This window comes from Rattus norvegicus, chromosome 1 (assembly GCF_021556685.1).
Source record: "Rattus norvegicus strain SHRSP/BbbUtx chromosome 1, alternate assembly SHRSP_T2T, whole genome shotgun sequence".
Classification (NCBI taxonomy): Eukaryota; Metazoa; Chordata; class Mammalia; order Rodentia; family Muridae; genus Rattus; species Rattus norvegicus.
The window spans coordinates 80,985,550-81,012,181 of record NC_141534.1 but is presented as its reverse complement, the minus strand read 5'-3'; the positions used below and the strand labels follow the sequence as shown (position 1 = coordinate 81,012,181).

At 39.7% G+C, this 26,632-nt stretch overlaps 1 protein-coding gene across 23 annotated transcripts in view; it reads left to right on the top strand.

Moving 5' to 3' along the window:
* The first annotated feature begins 354 nt into the window (after positions 1-354).
* The window catches only part of Kir3dl1 (killer cell immunoglobulin like receptor, three Ig domains and long cytoplasmic tail 1), a 43,240-nt gene continuing 16,962 nt past the window's right edge, over positions 355-26,632 (top strand). For 5 of the 23 annotated variants that reach the window (XM_087566812.1, XM_087566868.1, XM_087566830.1 and 2 more), the window contains exons 1-4: positions 423-519; positions 752-787; positions 18,459-18,737; positions 19,865-20,170. In XM_087566812.1, the coding sequence (XP_087422938.1) occupies positions 486-519; positions 752-787; positions 18,459-18,737; positions 19,865-20,170 (655 nt within the window). In that variant the 5' untranslated portion in view covers positions 423-485. Of the gene's footprint in view, positions 387-408; positions 520-751; positions 788-18,458; positions 18,738-19,864; positions 20,171-26,632 lie in introns of those variants that run through there. The other 18 variants (XM_087566819.1, XM_087566803.1, XM_087566910.1 and 15 more) reach the window with 16 other exon arrangements.

The window sequence follows — 26,632 nt, the reverse complement described above, 5'->3', positions numbered from 1 at the left end:
CACATAAAACCACAGGAGCCATTGACATTCAGATTTAAAAAGCAACAAAATGCATCAAAAGTTTTAGTATGAATCAAATTTAGACTAAGAGGGTTTGGTCCAAGATGAAACTCAGATGTGGTCATGGTAAATGTTGTGTCTGGAGAACTAAAGTCTGAAAATTTTCAGGAAGCTATGGTCTTCCTAGGCCACTGGAAATCAGTAGATCCCACTTGAAGCCAGAGACAGGAACATGCCCCATTAATACAAGCTCTTGGGAGGCAAAGTCAGGTGGATCTCTGAGTTCGAGGCAAGTATTTTCTACAAAGTGTAGGACAGTCAGGACTACACAGAAAACCTGTCTCAAAAAGAATTACTTTGGTGTTGACTGTGAATGAGGTCTGTTGGTAAGCTTTGCTTCCTGTGGTCAAGTATGTACTCTGAGCCTCTCAAGACATCCTGTAAACTTTCTTCTTGCTCTGCTTCTTTCCAGCCAAAGCAAAACCATGATGTTCGAGTTCCTAAGCCTACTGTGTTCTGGTGAGTTCTGTTGAGAATGAAAAGTGTGAAATAACAGTGTAGAAATATCATCTTGGGAGGTTGAAATTGTCCCACACAGAAATACTGAGTTCCATAGAAAATATTAGTACATAAGTTCATATTAACAATGTGGGCTCTGGTTCTAATGTTTAGAGGCCAAAAAGAAACTTGAGGTGTCAGAGTTTGGCTATTGGAAGGTGGTAGATCTTTCATCATGAGTTTTTCTTTCCAGGTTTCTTCCTAGTCCAGAGGATGTCAGCACACATGGGTGAGTCCATCCTTAAAACATTGAGTTACCATCTATCCCAATAGATGGGTTTTGTTCTAACAGAAGAGTAGGCAATGTGTATTTTGAGGGGTGGGGGCCAGTGTGTGTAATTGGTGGTGAGTCTTTTGAACAACAGTTATGTCTCTGGAAACCTGCCTCTCAGTTCTGTCCTAAATACTCCCAAATACTGTACCTGGTAGACTTGGTAATTAACGTTGATTGGGTAAACAAAACTACTGTGGTACAAGGGGGACAGTGTTTCACCGTGTAGTCATGGATATACTACAACTCATTTAGTAGACCAAGCTAGCCATGAACTCAGATATCCACATGCCTTTGCTTCCCAAGTGCTAAAATTAAAATCATGTTCCACAACACCAAGTAGATATTAAGCTGTTTTAAATCTAAAAAAAAAAAATAATAATCTTCCGTTTTCTGTACTATGACCCCAAAACCCACACATATTTGGGTTTAGATATTTTAATTTATTATTGATTGTATATATGAGTTGCTTGTCAAATCATTGAGGATATTAATTTAGTCTTTAGACATTCATTCTATAAAAAGGATTTGTGCACCTTATTGTAACATCACAATATTGTAACATCTTTCCTGGTCTTACTTTCAATGAATCATTTCACTTTTTCTACATGAAGATGTATTCATGTAACTCATTGCCAGCCCTTTATTTCAACTTGAAGAATTCCACATTTTCTGTAATTTTTGATGAAGAATTCTGTCTGCTAGAGATTTTCTGACTAAAGTTCTTTTTTAACTGTCTCATTTTAAACTGTCTTTTTATATTATTGGATATTTTTATTTACATTTCAAATGTTATTCCATTTCTCAGTTTCCCATCTATAAAGCTCCATCCCATACCATCTCTCCCTTCTTCTATAAGGGTGTTCGCCCTCCCCAACCACCCACCATTTCCTGGGTCCCTGCCCTGACTATCCCCTACATTGGGGTTCAGCCTTGACAGGACCAAGAGCTTCTCCTCCCCTTGGTGCCCAAAAAGGCCATCCTCTGCTAAATATGCAGAGGAGTCATGGGTTTGGCCTTGAGTAGTAGTTTACTCCCAGGGAGCTCTGGTTGGTTGATATTGTTGTTCTTATGGTCTTGCAAGCCCCTGCAGCTCTTAGATACTGTCTCTAATTCCTCTGACAGTTCAATGGTTGGCTGCTAGAATTCACCTCTGTATTTGTCAGAATCTGGCAAAGCAGCTCAGGAAACAGCTATATCAGGCTTTGTTAGCATGCACTTCTTGGCATCACCAATATTTTCTGGGTTTGGTGACTGTATGTAAATGAGCTGGATCCCCAGGTGGGTCAGGCTCTGAATGGCCATCCCTTCACTCTGGTTCAAACTTTGTCTCGGTATCTCCTTCTGTGAATATTTCTGTTCCCCCTTTAGGAAGAACTGAAGCATCCACACTTTGGTCTTCCTTCTTCTTGAGCATCATGTGGTCTGTGGATTGAATCTTGGGTAATCCAAGCTTTTAGTGAGTGACTCACTTATTAGTGAGTGCATACCATCTGTGGTTTTTGTGATTGGGTTATCTCACTCAGGATGATATTTTCTAGTTTCATTCATTTGAGTATGAATTTCATGAAGTCATTGTTTTTGATAGCTGAATAGTACTCCATTGTATAAATATACCACATTTTCTGTATCCATTTCTCTGTTAAGGGACATCTGGGTTCTTTCCAGCTTCTGGCTATTATAGATTAAGCTGCTATGAACATACAGGGGCATATGTCCTTGTTATATGTTGGAGCATCATTTGGGTATATGCCCAGGAGTGGTATAGTTGGGTCCTCAGGTAGTACTATGTCCAATTTTCTGAGGAACCTCCAGATTGATTTCCAACCAACCAGCTTGCAATCCAATGAACAATGGAGGAGTGTACCTCTCCCTCCACATGCCCAACAGCATCTGTTGCCACCTGAGTTTTTGTTCTTAGCCATTCTGACTGATATGAGGTAGAGTCTAAGGGTTGTTTCAATTGGCATTTCCCTGAAGACTAAAATTGTTGAACATTTCCTTAGGTACTTCTCAGCCATTCAATATTCCTCAGTTGAGAATTCTTTGTTTAGATCTGTACCTCATATTCTAATACAGTGTTTTGACTCTCTGAAGTCTAACTTGTTGAGTTCTTTGTATATATTGGATCATAGCCCTCTATCAGATGTAGGATTGGGAAAGATCTTTTCCCAATTTGTTGGATGCAATTTTGTCCTTATGAAAGTGTCCTTTGACTTACAGAAGCTTTACAATTTTATGAGGTTGCATTGGTCAATTCGTGATCTTAGTGCATAAGCCTTTGGTGTACTCTTCAGAAAATTATTCCCAGTGCCCATGTTTTCAAGACTTTCCACAATTTTTATTAGTTTGAGTGTATCTGGTTTTCTATGGAGGTCCTTTATCCACTTGTACTTGAGCTTCATACAGGGTGTTAATAATGGATCTATTTGCCTTCTTCTACATGCTGACCTCCAGTAAATGAGCACCATCTGTTGACAATGCTATCTTTTTTCCACTGGATAGTTTTAGCTCCTTTGTCAAAGATCATGTGACCATAGGTTTGTGGGTTCATTTCTGCATCTTCAATTCTATTCCACTGATCTACCCTGCATATCTCTGTACCAATACCATAGAGGTTTTATCACTACTTTTCTGTAATACAGCTTTAGGTCAGGGATGGTGATTCCCCAAGATTTCTTTTATTGTTGAAGATAGTTTCTGCTGTCCTGGGGTTTTTGTTATTAAAAAAGATTTTGCAAATTGCTCTTTCTAACTCTATGACAAATTGAGTTAGAATTTTGATAGGGATTGCACTGAATCTGCAGATCACTTTTGGCAAAATGGCCATTTTTCTATATTAATCCTCCCAATTCATGAGCATGGGAGGTCTTTCCATCTTCTGAGATCTTCTTCAATTTCTTTCTTCAGAGACTTGAAGTTCTTGTTATACAGATCTTTCACCTGCTTGGTTAAAGTCACAACAAGGTATTTTATATTATTTGTGACTAATGTGAAGGGTGTCATTTACCTAATTTCTTTCTCTATCTGTTTATCCTTTGAGTAGAGGAAGGCTATTGATTTGTTTGAGTTAATTTTATATCCAGCCACATTGCTGAAGTTGTATATAAGGCTTAAGTAGTTCTCTGGTGGGGCTTTTCAGGTCATTTTAGTATGCTATCATTTCATCTGCAAATAGTGATATTTTAACTTGTTTCTTTCCAAGTTCCATCCCTTTGATGTGCTCTTGTTGTCTGATTGTTCCAGATAGAACTGTGAGTACTATATTGAATAAGTAGGGAGAGAGTGGGGAGCCTTGTCTAGTCCACAATTTTAGTGAGATTGCTTCAAGTTTCTCTCCTTTTAGTTTGATGTTGGCTACTGGTTTGCTGTATATTCCTTTTAATGTTTTCGTATGGACCTTGAATTACTGATCTTTCCAAGACTTTTAACATGAGTGTGTATTGAATTTTGTCAAATGCTTTCTCAGCATGTAATAGGATGATCCTGTGAATTTTTTCTTCGATTTTGTTTATATAGTGGATTACATTGAAAGATTTCCATATATGAAACCATCCCTGCCTCCCTGGGATGAAGCCTACTTGGTTAAAATGGGTGATCATTTTCTGTGTTCTTTGATTTGGTTTGAGAAAATTTTACTGAGTATTTTTGCATTGATATTCATAAGGAAAATTGGTCTGAAGTTCTCTTTTTCGCTGGGTCTTTGTGTGATATCGGTATAAGTGTAATTGTGGCTTCATAGAAGGAACTGAGTAGTGTTCTTTCAATTTCTATTTTGTGGAATAGCTTTGAGCTTTAGTAAGGTTTCTTCTGTGAATGTAGGTGCCGTTGCACTTGGACCATAGATATTCAGGATTGAGAGTTCATCTTGGTGGATTTTTCCTTTAATGAATATGAAGTGTCCTTCCTTATCTTCTTTGATAATTTTTGATTGAGAGTTGATTTTATTGGATATTAGAATGTCTACTGAAACTTGATTTGTGGGATCATTTGCTTGGAAATTTGTTTTCCAGCCTACTCTAAGGTAGTGTCTGTCTTTGTCTCTGAGGTGTGTTTCCTGTAGGCAGCAAAATGCCAGGTCCTCTTTACTTATCCAGGGTGTGAATATATGTCTTTTGGGGGGAATTGAATCCATTGATATTAAGAAATATTAAGGAATAGTGATTGTTGTTTTCTCTTATTTTTGTTGTTACAGTTGGAATTATGTTTTTATTGCTCTCCTCTTTTGGGTTTGTTGCAAGAAGATTACTTTCTTGCTTTTTCTAGGATATATTTTCCCTTCTTTTGATGAAATGTTCCATCTACTATCCTTTGGTGGGCTGGATTTGTAGAAAGATGTTGTGTAAATTTGGATTTATCATGGAATATCTTGGTTTCTCCATCTATGGTAATTGAGAGTTTGCCAGGTATGATATCCTGGGCTAACATTTATGTTCTCTTAGGGTTGTATGACATCTGCCCAGGATCCTCTGGCTCTCTTAGTCTCTGGTGAGAAATCTGATGTAATTCTGATAGGTCTGCCTTTATATGTTACTTGCTCTTTTTCCCTCACTGCATTTAATATTCTTTTTGTTTTGTGCATTTGGTGTTTTGAGTGTTATATGACAGGAGGAATTTCTTTTCTGTGCCAATATATTTGGAATTCTGTAGGCTTCTTGTATGTTTATGCCCATCTCTTTCTTCAGGTTATGAAAGTTTTGTTGAAAATATTTACTGGCCCTTTACGTTGGGAATCTTCACTTCCTTCTATACCTATTATCCTTATGTTTGATCTTCTCACTGTGTCCTGGATTTTCTGGATGTTTGGGGTAAGGAGCTTTTAGAATTTTGCATTTTCTTTGACAGTTGTGTAAATGTTTTCTATGGTATCTTCTGCCCCTAAATTTCTCTCTTCTATATCTTGTATTCTGTAGGTGATACTTGCATCTATATTTTCTGATCTCTTTCCTAGGTTTTCTATCTCCAGGCTTGTCTCCCTTTGTGTTTCTATCTCCAATTTCAGATCCTGGATGGTTTTGTTAAATTGCTTCACCTTTTTGGTTGTGTTTTCCTATAATTTTTTAAGGGATTTTTATTTTTCCTCTTTAAGGGCTTGTGTGTGTTTTCCTGTGTTGTCGTGTATTTTTAAGGGAGTTTTTATATCCTTCTGAAAGTCCTTTATCATCATCATGAGATGTGATTTTTAAATCCAAATCTTGCTTTTATGCTTTGTTTAGATATCCATTATTTGCTTTGGTGTGAGAACTGGGCTCTGATGATGCCAAGTAGTCTTGGTTTCTGTTGCTTAGGTTCCTGTGCTTGCCTCTTGTCCTCTGGTTGTCTCTAGTCTTATCTGGTCTTGCTCTCTCTGACAGTAGCTTCGCCCTCCTGTAAGCCTGTGTGTCAGCACTCCTGTAGACCTGTTTTCTCCCAGTGGGATCTGGGACCCAGAGACCTGTGGGACTAGGTCAGTTCTGGGAACAGGTAGAAATCAGAACCGTCCTGTCCCACACTGCTCCTCGATTTGTGTGTCCTGAGGCCTCTGGGTAGGTCACTCAGAACAGAAGAGTTGGTCTTATCACTGCTCTCAGGTGTGTCGGCACTCCTGGTGACTGGCTTTCAGCTCTGATCACAGGTAGGGACTGAAAAGATCCTCTCCTTGACTGCTCCTAGGATCCTGTGTCCAGCGGGTTCTAGGCATGTTCCTCTAGGGGCAAGAATGTGAGCAGAAGTAGTGTTCTCCCCTGAGCTATCAGGTTGTCTGTACTTCTAAAAATCCAGCTCCACCCACCATGGGATTTGGGTACAGAAAGGTTTGGGACTGGGTCAGCTCTGAGTACAGGCAGAAACCAGAAGGGTCCTGTCCCAGACTGCTCCTAGTTTCCTGTGTCCAGAAGGCACTAGATGGGTTACTCTTGGGCCAAGACTGTGGGCAGAAGTCTCCCCTGAGCTCTCAGGATCGTCCTCACTTCTGAGAATCCAGCTGTCTCCCCAACAGGATTTGAATACAGAGCTCTGTGGGACAGAGTCAGCTCTGAGCACAGGCATAAACCTGAAGGGTCCTGTCCTAGACTGCTCCTGGTTTTGTGTGTCCTGAGGGCTCCAGGCAAGTTACTTGGAACAGAAGAGTAGGTCTCACCTCTGCTCTCAGGTGTGTCCTTACCTCTGCTCTCAGGTGTGTCCCAAAAGTTTAATATACTTTAGTTCTGAAGGGCAGTTTGCTAACATTTATTGGCCGACTTTTTCTTTTTTCCACTTTCCTCACTGAAAACATCATCCTGATCTCTTGTGACTTGTAGGCTCAGAAATTGGCCATTAACTGCATTTGAAACTCTTATGCTTAATTTGCTTTTTTCATCCTATTTCTAGTATCTCTCTTAATAAATTGTTCTGTGATCTTGTTTGGGTTGAAATTTTTTTGTGTCACTGACCCTCTTAGACCTGACCATTTTCATATTACTCTATGTTTCAAGAGTGTTCTATGTTTTTTCTCTAAATGGGTTTTTCTGCTTATTTTTAATAGCTGGTTTCTTCTTTTTGTTAATATTTTACAAATTCTTTGAGAATTTTATATGCCACATTTTAATTACATGCATACCACTGCCTATCATTCAAGACCTCTCCTCCCCTATCCTCCCAAGTGAACTTCTGTTTTCCTTTTCCCTCTAATGAATTTCAATAACTGATAATTGGTATTCATATAACATCAAAATATATGACCATTTTTCATCATTGTATTTTAATATACTTCTTATACTTATATGTGAGACTATATAATGCCTAATCTAAACACACTAGTTCTTTTATTTTAAGAAATGCACTACTGAAACATTCTATTAACTTTTTTTAATTTATTTTATTTATTTATATTCCAGTTATTACCCTCACCTTGTTCCCCTCTCCCTTGCCTCTGAGAGAGTGATCTACCCTCCCTGACAAAGCCTCCTCCTTCCCTAGGTCTTCAAGTCTCTAAGATTAAGCACATCTTTTTCCACAGAGGCTAGACCAGACAGACCTCTGCTATATATGTGTCAGGGGCCTCCAACTGGCTTGTATGCTCCTGGTTAAACTCAGTCCCTGGGAGATCCCAGGGTGCAAGTATCTGCCTCTGTCTCAGTCAGCTGCAAGTAGGGACTCTCAGAGGACAGGAATGCCAGGTTTCCCATCTATAATCACATCATTAACCTTTTCCCCCCAACATGGGATGGATCCCAACTTGGGTCAGTCATTGGAATACCTTTTCTTCGGTTTCTTCTCTATTTTCATCCCTCTAGTTCTTTTAGAGAGGAACAATTTTGGGTCAGAAATTTTGACTGTGGGTTAGTAACTCTGACCTGCCACTTGAGTCACTGTTTATCTACTAGAGGTGGATGCTTTGAATTCCCTCTCCCCAGTGTAGGGCATTCTGGTTACAGTCACCTCCAATGAGTCCTTACTTTCTAGAGAGTCACCACATATGCATACACACATGCACACTCACCTGCGCGCACGCACGCGCACGCGCGCGCGCACACACACACACACACACACACAGCTGCTTATCGCCATTTATTCTTTTGTCTCTGGGCTTCTTTCCTGCCCCCCCCCCATATATGATCCTGTTTGCCTTTGCCTTTGCCTTTTCCCCCTTCTATACAGGTCCTTTCCTCTCTCTACCTCCCTTTATTATTTACTTCCCTTTCTAAGTGGGATTAAAGCCTCCTTACCTGGGCATTTCTGCTTGAGACACTTCTTATGGTCTGTAGGTTATATCCTAGGTATTCTGTACTTTCAGGGTAATACCCACTTATCAGTGAGTACATACCATTCATGTCCTTTTGGGTCTGAATTACCTTATTCAGGATGATATTTTCTAGTTCCATCTTTTTGATTGCAAAATTCATTATGTCTTTGTTTTTAATAACTGTATAGTGTTTCATTCTGTAAATGAAAAACACTTCCTGTATCCGTATTTTGGTTGAGAGGCATCTGGCTTCTTTCTAGCTTCTGGCTATTACAAATAAGAACATGGTAGAGCACCTGTCTTTGCAGTATAGTGGGGCATTCTATGGGTATATGCTTAAGAGTAGTATAACTGGGTCTTCAGGTAGACTACAATTTTCTGAAGAGCCACCAGACAGATTTCCAGAGCAGTTTACCAGTTTGCAAGCCCACAAGAAATAGACTAGAATTCCTCTGTCTCCACATCCTGACAAGCACTTGAGTTTTTGATCTTAGTCATTTTGATTGGTGTGAGATAGAATTTCAGGGTCATTTTGATTTGCATTTCTCTGATGACTAAGGACTTTAAACAATTCTCTAAGTGCTTCTTGAACATTTGAAATTCTTCTGTTGTGAGTGTTCTGTTTAACTCTGTACCCCCATTTTCAATTGGGTTATTTGGTTTTCTGGAGGTTGACTTCTTGAGTTCTTTATATACTTTGGATATTAGTCCTGTGTTGGATGTAGTAAAGACTTTTTTCCTAATCTGTAGGTTTCTGACTTGTCCTACTGACAGTATCTTTTACCATAGAGAAGCTTTTTAGGGTAAGATAATTGACATCTCATTTATCAATTCTTGATTTTAGAGCCTGAGCCATTGGTGTTCTGTTCAGGAAATTATCCCCTATGCCAATGAGTTTGAGGCTTTTTCTTCCTTTCTCATCTATTAGAAGGAAGGTACAGCTCAGGGAGGGAGGAGAGGTCCCATGTTAGCTGAACTGTGTGGGTATTCCAGCAAGTATGTGTATTTGGATAGATTCTCACCTGGGTCTTTGCTTACTGTGGACAACCTAGGATGGTCTCAAGCTGCAGCATTTGGGCACATATCAGGCTGCTGCTCAACTTTATAAATTTTTTACTTTGTGTGTGTGTGTGTGTGTGTGTGTGTGTGTGTGTGTGTGTGTGTTTACATGTTCCATGGCACATTCTATCTCGAAGTCACCAAGGTAGCTAAGTAGTGCTATATTCCAATGTTTCACATGCATGGAAACATTGAAAATATGGAGAAACTACATGTCTGCATCTAACTTACCACTATCAGTGTAGAAACATGAGTCATTGTGATGTCTGTGAATGGAGCTCTCTATGAGATTACATAAAGGACAAATGTGCTCAAAAGAAGTATTCCTGCAGGTTTTTTTTCCAGATTCTTTTTTCTTTCTTTTTTTTTTTTTAATTTATTTAATAATAATAATTCTTTGGTTTCTGGGCAAACATCCCCCTCCCCCCTCCCCTTCCGTATGGGTGTTCCCCTCCCAACCCTCCCCCCATTGCCGCTCTCCCCCCAACACTCTAGTTCACTGGGGGTTCAGTCTTAGCAGGACCCAGGGCTTCCCCTTCCACTGGTGCTCTTACTAGGATATTCATTGCTACCTATGAGGTCAGAGTCCAGGGTCAGTCCATGTATAGTCTTTAGGTAGTGGCTTAGTGCCTAGAAGCTCTGGTTGCTTGGCATTGTTGTACAAATGGGGTCTCGAGCCACTTCAAGCTCTTCCAGTTCTTTCTCTGATTCCTTCAACGGGGGTCCTATTCTCAGTTCAGTGGTTTCTTGCTGGCATTCGCCTCTGTATTTGCTGTATTCTGGCTGTGTCTCTCAGGAGCGATCTACATCCGGCTCCTGTCGGTCTGCACTTCTTTGCTTCATCCATCTTGTCTATACGGGTGGCTGTATATGTATGGGCCACATGTGGGGCAGGCTCTGAATGGGTGTTCCTTAAGTCTCTGTTTTAATCTTTGCCTATCTCTTCCCTGCCAAGGGTATTCTTGTTCCCCTTTTAGAGAAGGAGTGAAGCATTCACATTTTGATCATCCGTCTTGAGTTTCATGTGTTCTAGGCATCTAGGGTAATTCAAGCATTTGGTCTAATAGCCACTTATCAGTGAGTGCATACCATGTATGTCTTTCTGTGATTGGGTTAGCTCACTCAGGATGATATTTTCCAGTTCCAACCATTTGCCTACGAATTTTATAAAGCCGTTGTTTTTCATAGCTGAGTAATATTCCATTGTGTAAATGTACCACATTTTCTGTATCCATTCCTCTGTTGAAGGGCATCTGGGTTCTTTCCAGCTTCTGGCTATTATAAATAAGGCTGCGATGAAAATAGTGGAGCACGTGTCTTTTTTATATGTTGGGGCATCTTTTGGGTATATGCCCAAGAGAGGTATAGCTGGATCCTCAGGCAGTCCAATGTCCAATTTTCTGAGGAACCTCCAGACTGATTTCCAGAATGGTTGTACCAGTTTGCAATCCCACCAACAATGGAGGAGTGTTCCTCTTTCTCTGCATCCTCGCCAGCATCTGCTGTCACCTGAGTTTTTGATCTTAGCCATTCCCACTGGTGTGAGGTGAAATCTCAGGGTTGTTTTGATTTGCATTTCCCTTATGACTAAAGATGTTGAACATTTCTTTAGGTGTTTCTCAGCCATTAGGCATTCCTCAGCTGTGAATTGTTTGTTTAGCTCTGAACTCCATTTTTGAATAGGATTATTTGTCTCCCTGCGATCTAACTTCTTGAATTCTTTGTATATTTTGGATATAAGGCCTCTATCTGTTGTAGGATTGGTAAAGATCTTTTCCCAATCTGTTGGTTGCCGATTTGTCCTAACCACAGTGTCCTTTGCCTTACAGAAGATTTGCAGTTTTATGAGATCCCATTTGTCGATTCTTGATCTTAGAGCATAAGCCACTGGTGTTTTGTTCAGGAAATTTTTTAAAGTGCCCATGTGTTCCAGATGCTTCCCTAGTTTTTCTTCTATTAGTTTGAGTGTATCAGGTTTGATGTAGAGGTCCTTGATCCACTTGGACTTAAGCTTTGTACAGGGTGATAAGCAAGGATCAATCTGCATTCTTCTACATGTTGACCTCCAGTTGAACCAGCACCATTTGCTGAAAATGCTATCTTTTTTCCATTGGATGGTTTTGGCTCCTTTGTCAAAAATCAAGTGACCATAGGTGTGTGGGTTCATTTCTGGGTCTTCAATTTTATTCCCTTGGTCTATCTGTCTGTCTCTCTACCAATACCATGCAGTTTTTATCACTATTGCTCTGTAATACTGCTTGAGTTCAGGGATAGTGATTCCCCCTGAAGTCCTTTTATTGTTGAGGATAGTTTTAGCTATCCTGGGTTTTTTGTTATTCCAGATGAATTTGCAAATTGTTCTGTCTAAATCTTTGAAGAATTGGATTGGTATTTTGATGGGGATTGCATTGAATCTGTAGATCGCTTTTGGTAAAATGGCCATTTTTACTAAATTAATGCTGCCAATCCATAAGCATGGGAGATCTTTCCATCTTCTGAGGTCTTCTTCAATTTCTTTCTTCAGTGTCTTGAAGTTCTTAGTGTACAAATCTTTCACTTACTTGGTTAAAGTCACACCAAGGTACTTTATATTATTTGGGTCTATTATGAAGGGTGTTGTTTCCCTATTTTCTTTCTCGGCTTGTTTCTCCTTTGTATAGAGGAAGGCTACTGATTTAGTTGAGTTAATTTTATACCCAGCCACTTTGCTGAAGTTGTTTATCAGCTTTAGTAGTTCTCTGGTAAAACTTTTGGGATCACTTAAATATACTATCATATCATCTGCAAATACTGATATTTTGACTTCTACTTTTCCGATCTGATTCCTCTTGACCTCCTTTTGTTGTCTGATTGCTCTGGCTAGAACTTCAAGAACTATATTGAATAAGTAGGGAGAGAGTGGGCAGCCTTGTCTAGTCCCTGATTTTAGTGGGATTGCTTCAAGTTTCTCTCCATTTTGTTTAATGTTAGCAACTGGTTTGATGTATATGGCTTTTACTATGTTTAGGTATGGAGCTTGAATTCCTATTCTTTCCAGGACTTTTATCATGAAGGGGTGTTGAATTTTGTCAAATGCTTTCTCAGCATCTAATGAAATGATCATGTGGTTTTGTTCTTTCAGTTTGTTTATATAATGGATCATGTTGATGGTTTTCCATATATTAAACCATCCCTGCATGCCTGGGAGGAAGCCTACTTGATCATGGTGGATGATTGTTTTGATGTGCTCTTGGATTCGGTTTGCCAAAATTTTATTGAGTATTTTTGCATCGATATTCATAAGGGAAATTGGTCTGAAGTTCTCTTTCTTTGTTGGGTCTTTGTGTGGATTAGGTATAAGAGTAATTGTGGCTTCATAGAAGGAATTCGGGAGTGATCCATCTGTTTCAATTTTGTGGAATAGTTTGGATAATATTGGTATGAGGTCTTCTATGAAGGTTTGATAGAATTCTGCACTAAACCTGTCTGGACCTGGGCTCTTTTTGTTTGGGAGAACTTTAATGACTGCTTCTATTTCCTTAGGAGTTATCGGGTTGTTTAACTGGTTTATCTGTTCCTGATTTAACTTCGGTACCTGATATTTGTCTAGGAATTTGACCATTTCCTGTAGATTTTCAAGTTTTGTTGAATATAGGCTTTTATAGTAAGATCTGATGATTTTTTGAATTTCCTCTGAATCTGTAGTTATGTCTCCCATTTCATTTCTGATTTTGTTAATTTGTACACACTCTCTGGGTCCTCTCGTTAGTCTGGCTACGGGTTTACTATCTTGTTGATTTTCTCAAAGAACCAACTTTGGTTCTGTTGATTCTTTCTATGGTCCTTCTAGTTTCTACTTGGTTGATTTCAGCTCTGAGTTTGATTATTTCCTGCCTTCTACTCCTCCTGGGTGTATTTGCTTCTTTTTGCTCTAGAGCTTTTAGGTGTGCTGTCAAGCTGCTGACATATGCTCTTTCCTGTTTCTTTCTGCAGGCACACAGCGCTATGAGTTTTCCTCTTAGCACAGCTTTAATTGTGTCCCATAAGTTTGGGTATGTTGTACCTTCATTTTCATTAAATTCTAAAAAGTTTTTAATTTCTTTCTTTATTTCTTCCTTCACTAGGTTATCATTGAGTAGAGCATTGTTCAATTTCCATGTATATGTGGGCATTCTTCCCTTATTGTTATTGAAGACCAGTTTTAGGCCGTGGTGGTCTGATAGCACGCATGGGATTATTTCTATCTTTCTGTACCTGAGAGGCCCGTTTTTTGACCAACTATATGGTCAATTTTGGAGAAAGTACCATGAGGAGCTGAGAAGGATGTATATCCTTTTGCTTTAGGATAGAATGTTCTATAAATATCTGTTAAGTCCATTTGGATCATGACTTCTCTTAGTCTGTCTACGTCTCTGTTTAATTTCTGTTTCCATGATCTGTCCATTGATGAGAATGGGGTGTTGAAATCTCCCACTATTATTGTGTGAGGTGCAATGTGTGTTTTGAGCTTTCGTAAGGTTTCTTTTACGTATGTAGGTGCCCTTGTATTTGGGGCATAGATATTTAGGATTGAGAGTTCATCTTGGTGGATTTTTCCTTTGATGAATATGAAGTGTCCTTCCTTATCTTTTTTGATGACTTTTAATTGAAAATTGATTTTATTTGATATTAGAATGGCTACTCCACCTTGCTTCTTCTGACCATTTGCTTGGAAAGTTTTTTTCCAGCCTTTCACTCTGAGGTAGTGTCTGTCTTTGTCTCTGAGGTGTGTTTCCTGTAGGCAGCAGAATGCAGGGTCCTCATTGCATCTCCAGTTTGTTAATCTATGTCTTCTTATTGGGGAATTGAGGCCATTGATGTTGAGAGATATTAAGGAATAGTGATTATTGCTTCCTGTTATATTCATATTTGGATGTGAGGTTATGTTTGTGTGCTTTCATTCTCTTTGTTTTGTTGCCAAGACGATTAGTTTCTTGCTTCTTCTGGGGTATAGCTTGCCTCCTTATGTTCGGCTTTACCCTTTATTATCCTTTGTAGTGCTGGATTTGTAGAAAGATACTGAGTAAATTTGGTTTTGTCATGGAATATCTTGGTTTCTCCATCTATGTTAATTGAGAGTTTTGCAGGATACAGTAACCTGGGCTGGCATTTGTGTTCTCTTAGGGTCTGTATGACATCTGTCCAGGATCTTCTGGCCTTCATATTTTCTGGCGAGAAGTCTGGTGTGATTCTGATAGGTCTGCCTTTATATGTTACTTGACCTTTTTCCCTTACTGCTTTTAATATTCTTTCTTTATTTTGTACGTTTGATGTTTTGACTATTATGTGACGGGAGGTATTTCTTTTCTGGTCCAATCTATTTGGAGTTCTGTAGGCTTCTTGTATGTCTATGGGTATCTCTTTTTTTAGGTTAGGGAAGTTTTCTTCTATGATTTTGTTGAAGATATTTACTGGTCCTTTGAGCTGGGAGTCTTCACTCTCTTCTATACCTATTATCCTTAGGTTTGATCTTCTCATTGAGTCCTGGATTTCCTGTATGTTTTGGACCAGTAGCTTTTTCTGCTTTACATTACCTTTGACAGTTGAGTCAATGATTTCTATGGAATCTTCTGCTCCCAAGATTCTCTCTTCCATCTCTTGTATTCTGTTGGTGAAGCTTGTATCTACAGCTCCTTGTCTCTTCTTTTGATTTTCTATATCCAGGGTTGTTTCCATGTGCTCTTTCTTGATTGCTTCTATTTCCATTTTTAATTCCTTCAACTGTTTGATTGTGTTTTCCTGGAATTCTTTCAGGGATTTTTGTGTCTCCTCTCTATGGGTTTCTACTTGTTTATTTATGTTTTCCTGGAATTCTTTCAGGCATTTTTGTGATTCCTCTCTGTAGGCTTCTACTTGTTCTCTAAGGGAGTTCTTCACATCTTTCGTGAAGTCCTCCAGCATCATGATCAAATATGATTTTGAAACTAGATCTTGCTTTTCTGGTGTGTTTGGATATTCCATGTTTATTTTGGTGGGAGAATTGGGCTCCGATGATGCCATGTAGTCTTGGTTTCTGTTGCTTGGGTTCCTGCGCTTGCCTCTCGCCATCAGATTATCTCTAGTGTTACTTTGTTCTGCTATTTCTGACAGTGGCTAGACTGTCCTATAAGCCTGTGTGTCAGGAGTGCTGTAGACCTGTTTTCCTGTTTTCTTTCAGCCAGTTATGGGGACATAGTGTTCTGCTTTCGGGCGTGTAGTTTTTCCTCTCTACAGGTCTTCAGCTGTTCCTGTGGGCCTGTGTCTTGAGTTCACCAGACAGGTCACTTGCAGCAGAAAAGTTGGTCTTACCTGTGGTTCCGAGGCTCAAGTTTGCTCTTGGGGTGCTGCCCACGAGCTCTCTGCGGTGGCAGCAACCAGGAAGATATGCGCCGCCCTTTCCGGGAGCTTCCATGCACTAGGGTTCCAGATAGCGTTTGGTGTTTTCCTCTGGCATCCGAGATGTGTGTGCAGAGTGCAGTCTCTTCTGGTTTCCCAGGCGTGTCAGCCTCTCTGAAGGTTTAGCTCTCCCTCCCACGGGATTTGGGTGCAGAGAACTGTTTATCCAGTCGGTTTCCTTCAGGTTCTGGCGGTGTCTCAGGCACAGGGGTCCTGCCGCTCCTGGGCCCTCCCCTACGGGAACCCAGAGGCCTTATACAGTTTCCTCTTGGGTCAGGGATGTGGGCAGGGGTGGGCAGTGTTGGTGGTCTCCTCCACTCTGCAGCCTCAGGATTGCCCACCTGACCAGGCGGTGAGGTCTCTCTCCCACGGGGTTTGGGAGCAGAGAGCTGCTGGGGGCTGGGATCCGTGGGTGTGGGACTTCCCATTCCTGCAGTTTTATTGTAGATTTTTTTTGTTTCTGAAATACTATGAGATTTCTTGCTTTAACCCTTGAGTTCTAGAATATTCACAAAGTAATTCTCATGAGGATAGTGTTATAATTCTAGAGTCGATGAACATGAATCAAGAATGTTCCTTTTCACTCCTCCATTGCTGGTGGGATTGCAGACTGGTACAACCATTCTGGAAATCAGTCTGGCGGTTCCTCAGAAAATTTGACATTGAACTACCTCTCTTGGGAATATAACCAAAAGATGCCCAAACATATAAAAAAGCCACGTGCTCCACTATGTTCATAGCAGCCTTATTTATAATAGCCAGAAGCTGGAAAGAACCCAGATGTCCTTCAACAGAGGAATGAATACAGAAAATGTGGTACATCTACACAATGAAATCTTACTCAGCTATCAAAAACAATGCCTTAATGAAATTCGTAGACAAATGGTTGGAACTGGAAAGTATCATCCTGAGTGAGCTAACCCAATCACAGAAAAACACACATGGTATGCACTCATTGATAAGTGGCTATTAGCCCAAATGCTTGAATTACCCTAGATGCATAGAACACATGAAACTCAAGACGGATGATCAAAATGTGAATGCTTCACTCCTTCTCTAAAAGGGGAAGAAGAATACCCTTGGCAGGGAATAGAGATCAAAGATTAAAACAGAGACAGAAGGAACACCCATTCAGAGCCTGCCCCACATGTGGCCCATACATATACAGCCATCCAATTAGACAAGATGGATGAAGCAAAGAAGTGCAGGCCGACAGGAGCCGGATGTAGATCTCTCCTGAGAGACACAGCCAGAATACAGCAAATACATAGGCGAATACCAGCAGCAAACCACTGAACTGAGAATAGAACCCCCGTTGAAGGAATCAGAGGAAGAACTGGAAGAGCTTGAAGGGGCTCGAGACCCCTTATGAACAATAATGCCAAGCAACCAGAGCTTCCAGGGACTATTCTTTAGCCACTACCTAAAGACTATACATGGACTGACCCTGGACTCTAACCTCATAGGTAGCAATGAATATCCTAGTAAGATCACCAGTGGAAGGGGAAGCCCTGGGTGCTGCTAAGACTGAACCCCCAGTGAACGTGATTGTTGGGGGCAGGGTGGTAATGGGGGGAGGATGGGGAGGGGAACACCCATAAAGAAGGGGGTAGTGGTTAGGGGGATGTTTGCCCGGAAACCGGGAAAGGGAATAACACTCGAAATGTAAATAAGAAATACTCAAGTTAATAAAAAAAGTTAATGAAAAAAAAAAGAATGTTCCTTTTCTGCTATTTTTGGGTTATCAGTTTCTATCAGGCATCTCACAAGGAATTTCGCTCTACTCATCTGATATATTTCTTTTCAGATTACAATTTTATGATCAAATCTACTTCACTATTTAATATTTATTTTAAGTCTCTTAGTTAACAGATCTTACCAGAGAAAAAATATCATATGTCTATGATAGAGAACATTGGTTATTTGAAGATGACCTATTGTGTTTCCTTGGGTGGGAGACAACCCATACTAATATGCTCACCCCATAAAGCAAACCCATGACATACCAAACAATGATTTCATCAATGCCCAATTAGGTGAATCTGTGAGATTAATGAAGTTATTACTAGCAGTAGGATTATTCATAGAAGAAAGAAAAAACTCAAAGCATTACTAAATGCATACCTCAATATGGGTGCTTTTCATGAAAGCCAAAATAATGGAATGCTACACAACTTTTAGGCATTTAACGTGTCTTAGACATCTCCTTTTGGAGCTCAGCTTTCCTAGTTGCTTAATTATTTTTATAGAACTTAAAAGGGACAAGGGGGAATCTTTCAAGTTTTAGCTTTCCAGGACATTTGAAGTTTATTTACCTACTAAGCCTCCTGAGATTCTCAATTTCTCCCATTAGAAAATGGATAGCTTAACACACAGGAAAAAATATAGAAAGTACCTCAAAGAATTAAAAATTGTAGATTTAACTGTCAGTAATAAAACAATCATTAAAATTTTACTCTGTTACTCTTCTTACAGGAAGTTATGATAAGCCTTTTCTCTGTGCCTCGCCAAGTTATATTGTTCCTCAGGGACAGAATGTGACTCTTATTTGTGACTCTCATAGTAAACCTAACATATTCAAGGTGTACAAAGAAGATGGGTTTCCTATCCTTCAGTTACATGAGAAAACATTCACGAAGAGCCTTGACATTGGTCCTGTAACCCCAGAATATGCAGGCACCTACAGATGCTTTCATCATCAATACCCTAATGAAATTTCAGCGCATAGTGAACCTCTGAAGATCATAATTTCAGGTCAGAGTCCATATCTGCAGTATCATTTTATTCCCCCATATCTACGAGCCCTAGAATTTCAGAAATAGTTTTAGTCAGTTTTGTCATTATAGAGAACTATTCAACAATACTGTACTGGGCACAATGTAGTACCCATGGACATGCACTTTCTTGTACTTAAGGATTCCTGAGTTTAAAATAACTCAAGGAAATATTGGGCTTTGAAAATGGATGTTTGATATCAGAGAAGGTATCAAAAAGCTGACATCAGGATGGGAGACTATCCTAAATTATCCTGGGTCTGTAGAATTACAAGTGTTAGTATAAAAATAATTAATAAAACAGTTGTTAGCAGAAAAAAAGCATTATAGGGAGACACTCTACTGCTAACAATGGCATTGAAAAAGTCTCCAAGTGCCCAGGAATAAATGAGGTCTCTAGAAGATGAAAGGCAAAAAGAATAAATAATTTCTAGTGATTTGAGAAGTAACATATCCCTGTAGAACATTTATTTATGTATGCCATTTTGGCTTGTTTCAGAATTCTGATCTCCAGAACACTTATACTCTTTTTAAGAACTATATTTGTGATATTTTTCTGCAAGTGATTGAAAATTAATAGAAAATCTATTTCAATGGGAATATTAAAAACTGGAGATGTCTGGAAAGCAATAGGTCACCAAAGTTTTGGAGGGGGCAATGCTCATGAATATGAATCAGGAACACCTTACATAAATTTGTATAATAGAGATAACCAGAAGAGTTTGGCTGTTAATGACCCTCATGACAAATCCCTTATTATTCCAAGGAATATACTTGTTCAAAAGTGGCACAAAGCAACTCAAAGCTGGTATGAAGCTTGTCATGTTTCCTGCTCTCCCCAAACTTGGAAAGGGACAATAAGATCTATGGTAGAATGGTTCGGATGACACAGTATCACAAGAAATCAGTGGAAAAATATTGTGCGCTGATAGAACAAAAGGATTCGGGAGTGTATATAGAAATATGGACAAATCTGTGTACAAAGTTGGCATAAGCACATAAAAGTACACAGAGGCACTGGCAGGGAAAACAGACTAAGAAAAGGAGGACTGTAGATTTTTCAGAACAGATAATGTAATCAGGTCCCTGTAATCTCTTTATTTCTAGGAATCTACATGAAGCCTTTCCTCATAGCTCCACAAACTCCCCTGGCAAATTCAGGAGAGAATGTGACCCTGGAGTGTCATTCAGAGATTATGTTTGATACCTACATTTTGACTTCACACAGAATGGAAATACTAAAAGAAACTTTGCAGCATTTTCAAGAATCTCATTTTAGTGGGTCTTATGCCAGTTTCACAATTGGTCCCATGACACCTGATCACAGTGGAACATACACGTGCTATGGTGCTTACAATCATAGCTTATATGAGTGGTCAGACTCTAGTGACCCCGTTGACATCAAGATCACAGGTAAGAGTGTATATACCTGCTCATTACCCTATTTGCAATACATAGCAGGTATTTTGTTGTTTGGAAACCCTGGGAGGTCAGGAGAACAATGGATTTGGGGAACTCAGAGAAAGGCAGCATTGGTTAGTATTTTACTGATGTAGACAATGAAAATAAATGTACAAGGAAAGACCATTGTTTGAACAGTAAATCACAGACACAGGGAGATGCAAAGGAGTAATAAGACAGATGAAAAAAAGGGACGACTTGGCAAGTTTGATTTGAATCAGAGAGAATGAAGTTACTCTACTACCATTCAAACTCTTAGACAGTTTATAATTTTGTTTGGATTCTACATCTATTGGAAGGCTACCAGGATCATCAAAAGAATCATGTATCTGGCCTGAATTTAAGTGCCTAGGTACACTGCTTTTTAATGGGTCCTTAATGCCTTTGCAAAGCTGGGACCTGATGATTTTTTTTCTGTTTAGTTTGACAGTTTCTTTTCCTGTGGTTGACCTAATGTTCATCCCAGAAATCCATAACCCTCAGTGAATAAAGCACCAATTGCTGTTTGTTCACTACATCTCCAAACTGTTTTTCAGTTCATATTCAAAAGTTATTTAGACATTCTAGGTTGGCTAAAGAGAAACTTTGATAGAGTTTTTACAGGTGTATATGCACAATTGAAGTGTGTCAGAGATAGACAAAGATAGAGAAAGACAGAGATAAAGACAGAGAGAGACAGAGAAAAAAAGACGTGACAGATAGAAAGCATGGCATGTGTGGGAAGAGAAAGCCTACAAAAGTCAAAAGCCCCAATGGAAGATATGAAAGTGAAAATGGAGAAAGAATGGCAGATGTTGGATAATTCAAAACGGATCTATGGAAGCACATGATAAATCACACTGGGGCAATAATACACTAAGAGGAACGAGAAAGGGATGATCTACATTTCTGACTCTAGAGGAAAACACCTAGTACCCTCAGGGCCCCTGTGCATAGGGACCCAGAACTAGGGGCAGGCCCTTCTGGTTGCTGCTTCCATGGAGAGCTGAAACCCAGCCCCAAGGAGCAACTTCAGGACCGAGACCACAGGGAAGACCAACTTTTCTACTCCAAGTGACCTGCCTGGTGGACTCAGGACACACAAAGGCAAAATTCCTCTGGGAATGAACATTTCTGGTTTCTAGCTGGCGCCTAAACCTCGCTGATTCTGGTCCACAGCTCCCTGCTCTCAAATCCCGAGGGAGAAAGAGCTGATCGCCCAGATGTGAGGGCACTCCTGAGACTGCAGGGTAGGAGAGATCGCCACTTCTGCTCAACTTTGCCCACATCCCTGGCCCTAGAGAAACCTGTATAGGGCCTCTGGGAACAGGAAGATAGGGGCAGTGAAGCTGCAGGAACTCTGGGGTCCAGACTTTGCTCAGATCTGAACGGATCCAGTCAAAGAGAACCCTGCAGCCAAATCCCATGGGAGGGAGAGCTAGACCTTCAGAGGGGCAGACATGCCTGAGAAGCCAGAAGAAACCACTCTCTGCCCATATTTCTGACTCTAGAAGAAAACAACTAGCACTATCTGGGTCCTCTGTGCACATGGACCCAGGAGAAGTAGGAACAACCCCTTCTGGTTCCTGCTGACAATGACAGCTGAAAGCCAGTGGACAGGAACGACTATGCATCTGAAAGCAAAACATTCTGTTCCCATAAATGGCTGAAAGAAAATAGGAAAACAGGTCTACACCACTCCGGTCTACACCACTCCTGACACACAGGCCTATAGGACAGTCAAGACACTGTCAGAAATACCCAAAAAAGGTAACAACAGAGACAACCTGAGAGTGAGATGCAAGTGCAGGAACCCAAGAAACAGAAACCAAGACTACATGGAACCATCAGAGCCCAATTCGCCCACCAAAGCAAACACGGAATATCCAAACACACCAGAAAAGCAAAATCTAGATTTAAAATGACATTTGAACATGGTGATGGAGGACTTTGAGAAAGCCATAGAGGAATGCAGAAAACACAAGTAAACAAGTAGAAGACTTTAGAGAGGAAACAGAAAAATCCCTGCAAGAATTAAAGGAAAACACAATCAAGCAGGTGAAGATATTGAAAATGGAAATAGAAACAACAAAGAAAGCACAAAGGAGACAACACTGGATAGAGAAAACCAAAGGAAGAGACAAGGAGCAATAGATAAAAGCATCACCAAAAGAATACAAGAGATAGAATCTCAGGAGCAGAAGATTCCATAGACGTCATCAACACAACTGTCAAAGATAACGGAAAACGGAAAAAGGTTACTGGCACAAAACATACGGGAAATCCAGGACACATTGAGAAGATCAAACCTAAGGATAATAGGTAAAGAAGAGAGTGAAGATTCTCAACTCAAAGGACCAGTAAATATCTTCGACAAAATCATAGAAGAAAACTTCCCTAACCTAAAGAAAGAGATGCCTATAAATATGCAAGATGCCTACAGAACTCCAAATAGATTGGACCAGAAAAGAAACTCCTCCCTTCACATAATAGTAAAAACACCAAATGCACAAAACAAAGAAAGAATATTAAAAGTAGTAGGGGAAAAAGGTCAAGTAAATTATAAAGGCAGACCTATAAGAATTACACCAGATTTCTCACCAGAGACTATGAAAGTCAGAAGATACTGGACAGATGTCATCCAGACCCTAAGAGAACACAAATGGCAGCCCAGGTTACTGTACTCACCAAAACTCTCAAAACATAGATGGAGACACAAAGATATTCCAAGACGAAACAAAACTTCCACAATATCTTTCTATAAATCTAGCACTACAAAGGATAATAAATAATAAAGCCCAACAAAAGGAGATAAGCTACACCCTAGAAAAAGCAAGAAATTAATTGTTTTGCAGCAAAACAAAGAGAAGACAAGCACACAAACATAATCTCACCTCCAAATATGAAGAAAATAGGATGCAACAATCACTATTCCTCATTGTCTCTCAACAACAAGGGACTCAATTCCCCAATAAAAAGACACTGATTAACAAACTGGATATATAATGAGGACCCAGGATTTTGCTACCTACAGGAAATACACCTCAAAGACAAAGACAGACACTACCTCGGAGTAAAAGGTTAGAAAACAATTTTCCAAGCAAATGGTCTGAAGAAGCAAGCCGGAGTAGCCATTCTAATATCAAATAAAATGGATTTTCAACCAAAATCATCAAAAAAGATAAGGAGGGACATATCATATTCATGAAAGGCAAAATCCACCAAGATGAACTCTCAATCCTAAATATCTATGCTCCAATTATAAGGGCACCAACATACATAAAAGAAATCTTACTAAAGCTCAAACTACACATTGTACCTCACACAATAGTATTAGGAGATTTCAACACCACATTTTCATCAATGGACAGATCATAGAAACAGAAATTAAATAGAGACGTAGACAGACTAACAGAAGTTTTGAACCAAAAGGACTTAACAGATATTTATAGAACATTCTATCCTAAAACGAACGGATATACCTTCTCCTCACAGACTCATGGTACTTTCTCCAAAATGGACCATACAATCTGGAACAAAACAGACCTCAACAGATACAGAAAGATAGAAATTATGCCATGAGTCCTATCAGACCACCACGAGCTAAAACTGGTCTTCAATAACAATAAGGAAAGAATGCCGACATATACATGGAAGTTGAACAATGCTCTACCTAATGATAAGCTTGTCAAGGAAGAAATAAAGAAAGAAATTAAAGACTTCTTAGAATTTAATGAAAATTAAATTAGAGCATACCCAAACTTATGGGACACAATGAAAGTTGTGCTAAGAGGAAAACTCATAGCTCTGAGTGCCTGCAGACAGAAAGAGGAGAGAGCATATATCAGCAGCTTGACAGAACACATAACAGCTCTAGACAAAAAGAAGCAAAAACACCCAGTAGGAGTAGAAGCCAGGAAATAATCAAACAATATCAAAGGAAATTCAAAAAATCATCAGATCCTTCTACAAAAGTCAATATTCAACAAAACTTGAAAATTTGGAGGAAATGGACATTATCCTGAACAGATACTAAGTACCGAAGTTAAATCAGGAACAAATAAACCATTTAAACAACCCCATAACTCCTAAAGAAATAGAAGCAGTCATTAAAAGCCTCCCAACCAAAAAGAACCCAGGTCCAGATGTGTTCAGTACAGAATTCTATCAGACCTTCATAGAAGACATCATACCAATATTATCCAAAATATTTCACAAAATTGAAACAGATGGAACGTTACAGAATTCCTACTATAAAGCCACAATTACTCTTAAACCTAAAGCACACAAAGACCTAATAAAGAAGAGAACTTCAGACCAATTTCCATTATGAATATCGAAAAATACTTAATAAAATTCTTGTAAACTGGTTCCAAGAGCACATCAAAACAATCATCCATCATGATCAAGTAGGCTACATTTCAGGTATGAAGGGATGGCTAAATTTACGGAAATCGTCAATGTAATCGACTATATAAACAAACTGGAAGATAAAAACATCATGATCATTTCATTAGCTGCTGAGAAAGCATTTGACAAAATTCAAAACGCCTTCATGATAAAAGTCCTGGAAAGTATAGGAATTCAAGGCCCATACCTAAACATAGTAAAAGCCATATACAGCAAACCAGTAGCTAACATTAAACTAAACGGAGAGAAACTTGAAACAATCCCACTGAAATCAGGGACTAGACAAGGCTGCCCACTCTCTCCCTAATTATTCAATATAGTCCTCGAAGTCCTAGCCAGAGCAATCACACAACAAAAGCAGATCAAAAGGAAAGAGTTTGGAAAACAAGAAGTCAAAATATCACCATTTGCAGATGATATGATATTTAAGTAATCCCAAAAGTTCCACGAGAAACTACTAACCTGTTAAAAACCTTCAGCAAAGTGGCTGGGTATAAGATAAACTGAAATAAATCAGTAGCCGTCGTCTACACAAAAGAGAAACAAGCCAAGAAAGAAATTAGGGAAACGACACCCTTCATAAGCATACCAAATAATATAAAATATCTTGGTGTGACTTTAATGATGCAAGTGAAAGATCTGTATGATAAGAATTTCAAGCCTCTGAAGAAAGAAATTGAAGAAAACCTCGGAAGATGGAAAGATCTCCCATGCTCATATATTAGCAGGATTAATATAGTAATAATAGCCATTTTATCAAAAGTGATCCACAGATTCAATGCAATCACCATCAAAATTCCAATCCAATTCTTCACAGAGTTAGATGGAAAATTTGCAAATTTACCTGGAATAAAAAAAAATCCAAAATAGATAAAACTATCCTCAACAATAAAAGGAATTCTGGGGAACTCACTATCCCTGAACTCACACAGTATTACAGAGCAATAGTGATTTAAAAAACTGTAAGGAATTGGTACAGAGACAGGCAGACAGAGCAGAGAAATAGAATTGAAGACCCAGAAATGAACCCACACATCTATGGTCACTTGCTTTTTGACAAAGGAAAAAAGATAGCATTTTCAACAAATGGTGTTGGTACAACCAGAGATCAGCATGTAGAAGAATGCAGATCAATCAATTCTTATCACCCTGTTCAAAGCATAAGACCAAATGGACCAAGGACCTCCACATCAAACCAGATACACTCAAACTAATAGAAGAAAAAGTGGGGAAGAACCTCGAACACATGGGCACTAGAGAAAATTTCCTGAACAAAATACCAATGGCTCATGCTTTAAGATCAAGAATCAACAAATGGGATCTGATAAAGCTACAAAGCATCTGCAAGGCAAAGGACACTGTCATTAGGACAAAATGGCAACCAACAGATTGGGAAAAGATATTTACCAATCCTACAACAGATAGAGGGCTTATATCCAAAATATACAAAGAGCTCATGAAGTTAGATGGCAGGAAGACAAATAACTCTATTTAAAAATGGGGTTCAGAAAATCCAGATACCGCCCGACCGGAAGGGACCTGGTCAACAGTTCTCTGCACCCAAATCCCATGGTAGGGAGAGCTAAATCTTGAAAGGGACAGACACACCTGGGAAGCCAGAAGAGACTACACTCTGCCCACATTTCTGACTCTAGAGGAAACACCTATCACCATCTGGGACCGCGGTGTACAGGGGCTCCAGGAAAAAACGGCACATGCCCTTCTGGTTGCTGCCCTCTCAGAGAGCTCAAAAGCAGGCCCCCATGAGGACCTTGAGCCGCTGGACCACAGGTAAGACCAACTTTTCTGCTCCAAGCTACCTGCCTGATGGACGTAGGACACACAGAGGCAAAATTCCTCTTGGACTGGACACTTCTGGTTTTTAGCTGGGGTCCCAACCTCACTGATCCCAGCCCACAGCTCACTGCTCCCAAACCCCTTGGGAGACAGAATTCACCACCAGAACGAGTGGGCACTCCTGAGACTGCAGAGTGGGAGAGACCATCAAAGCTGTGCACCCCTGCC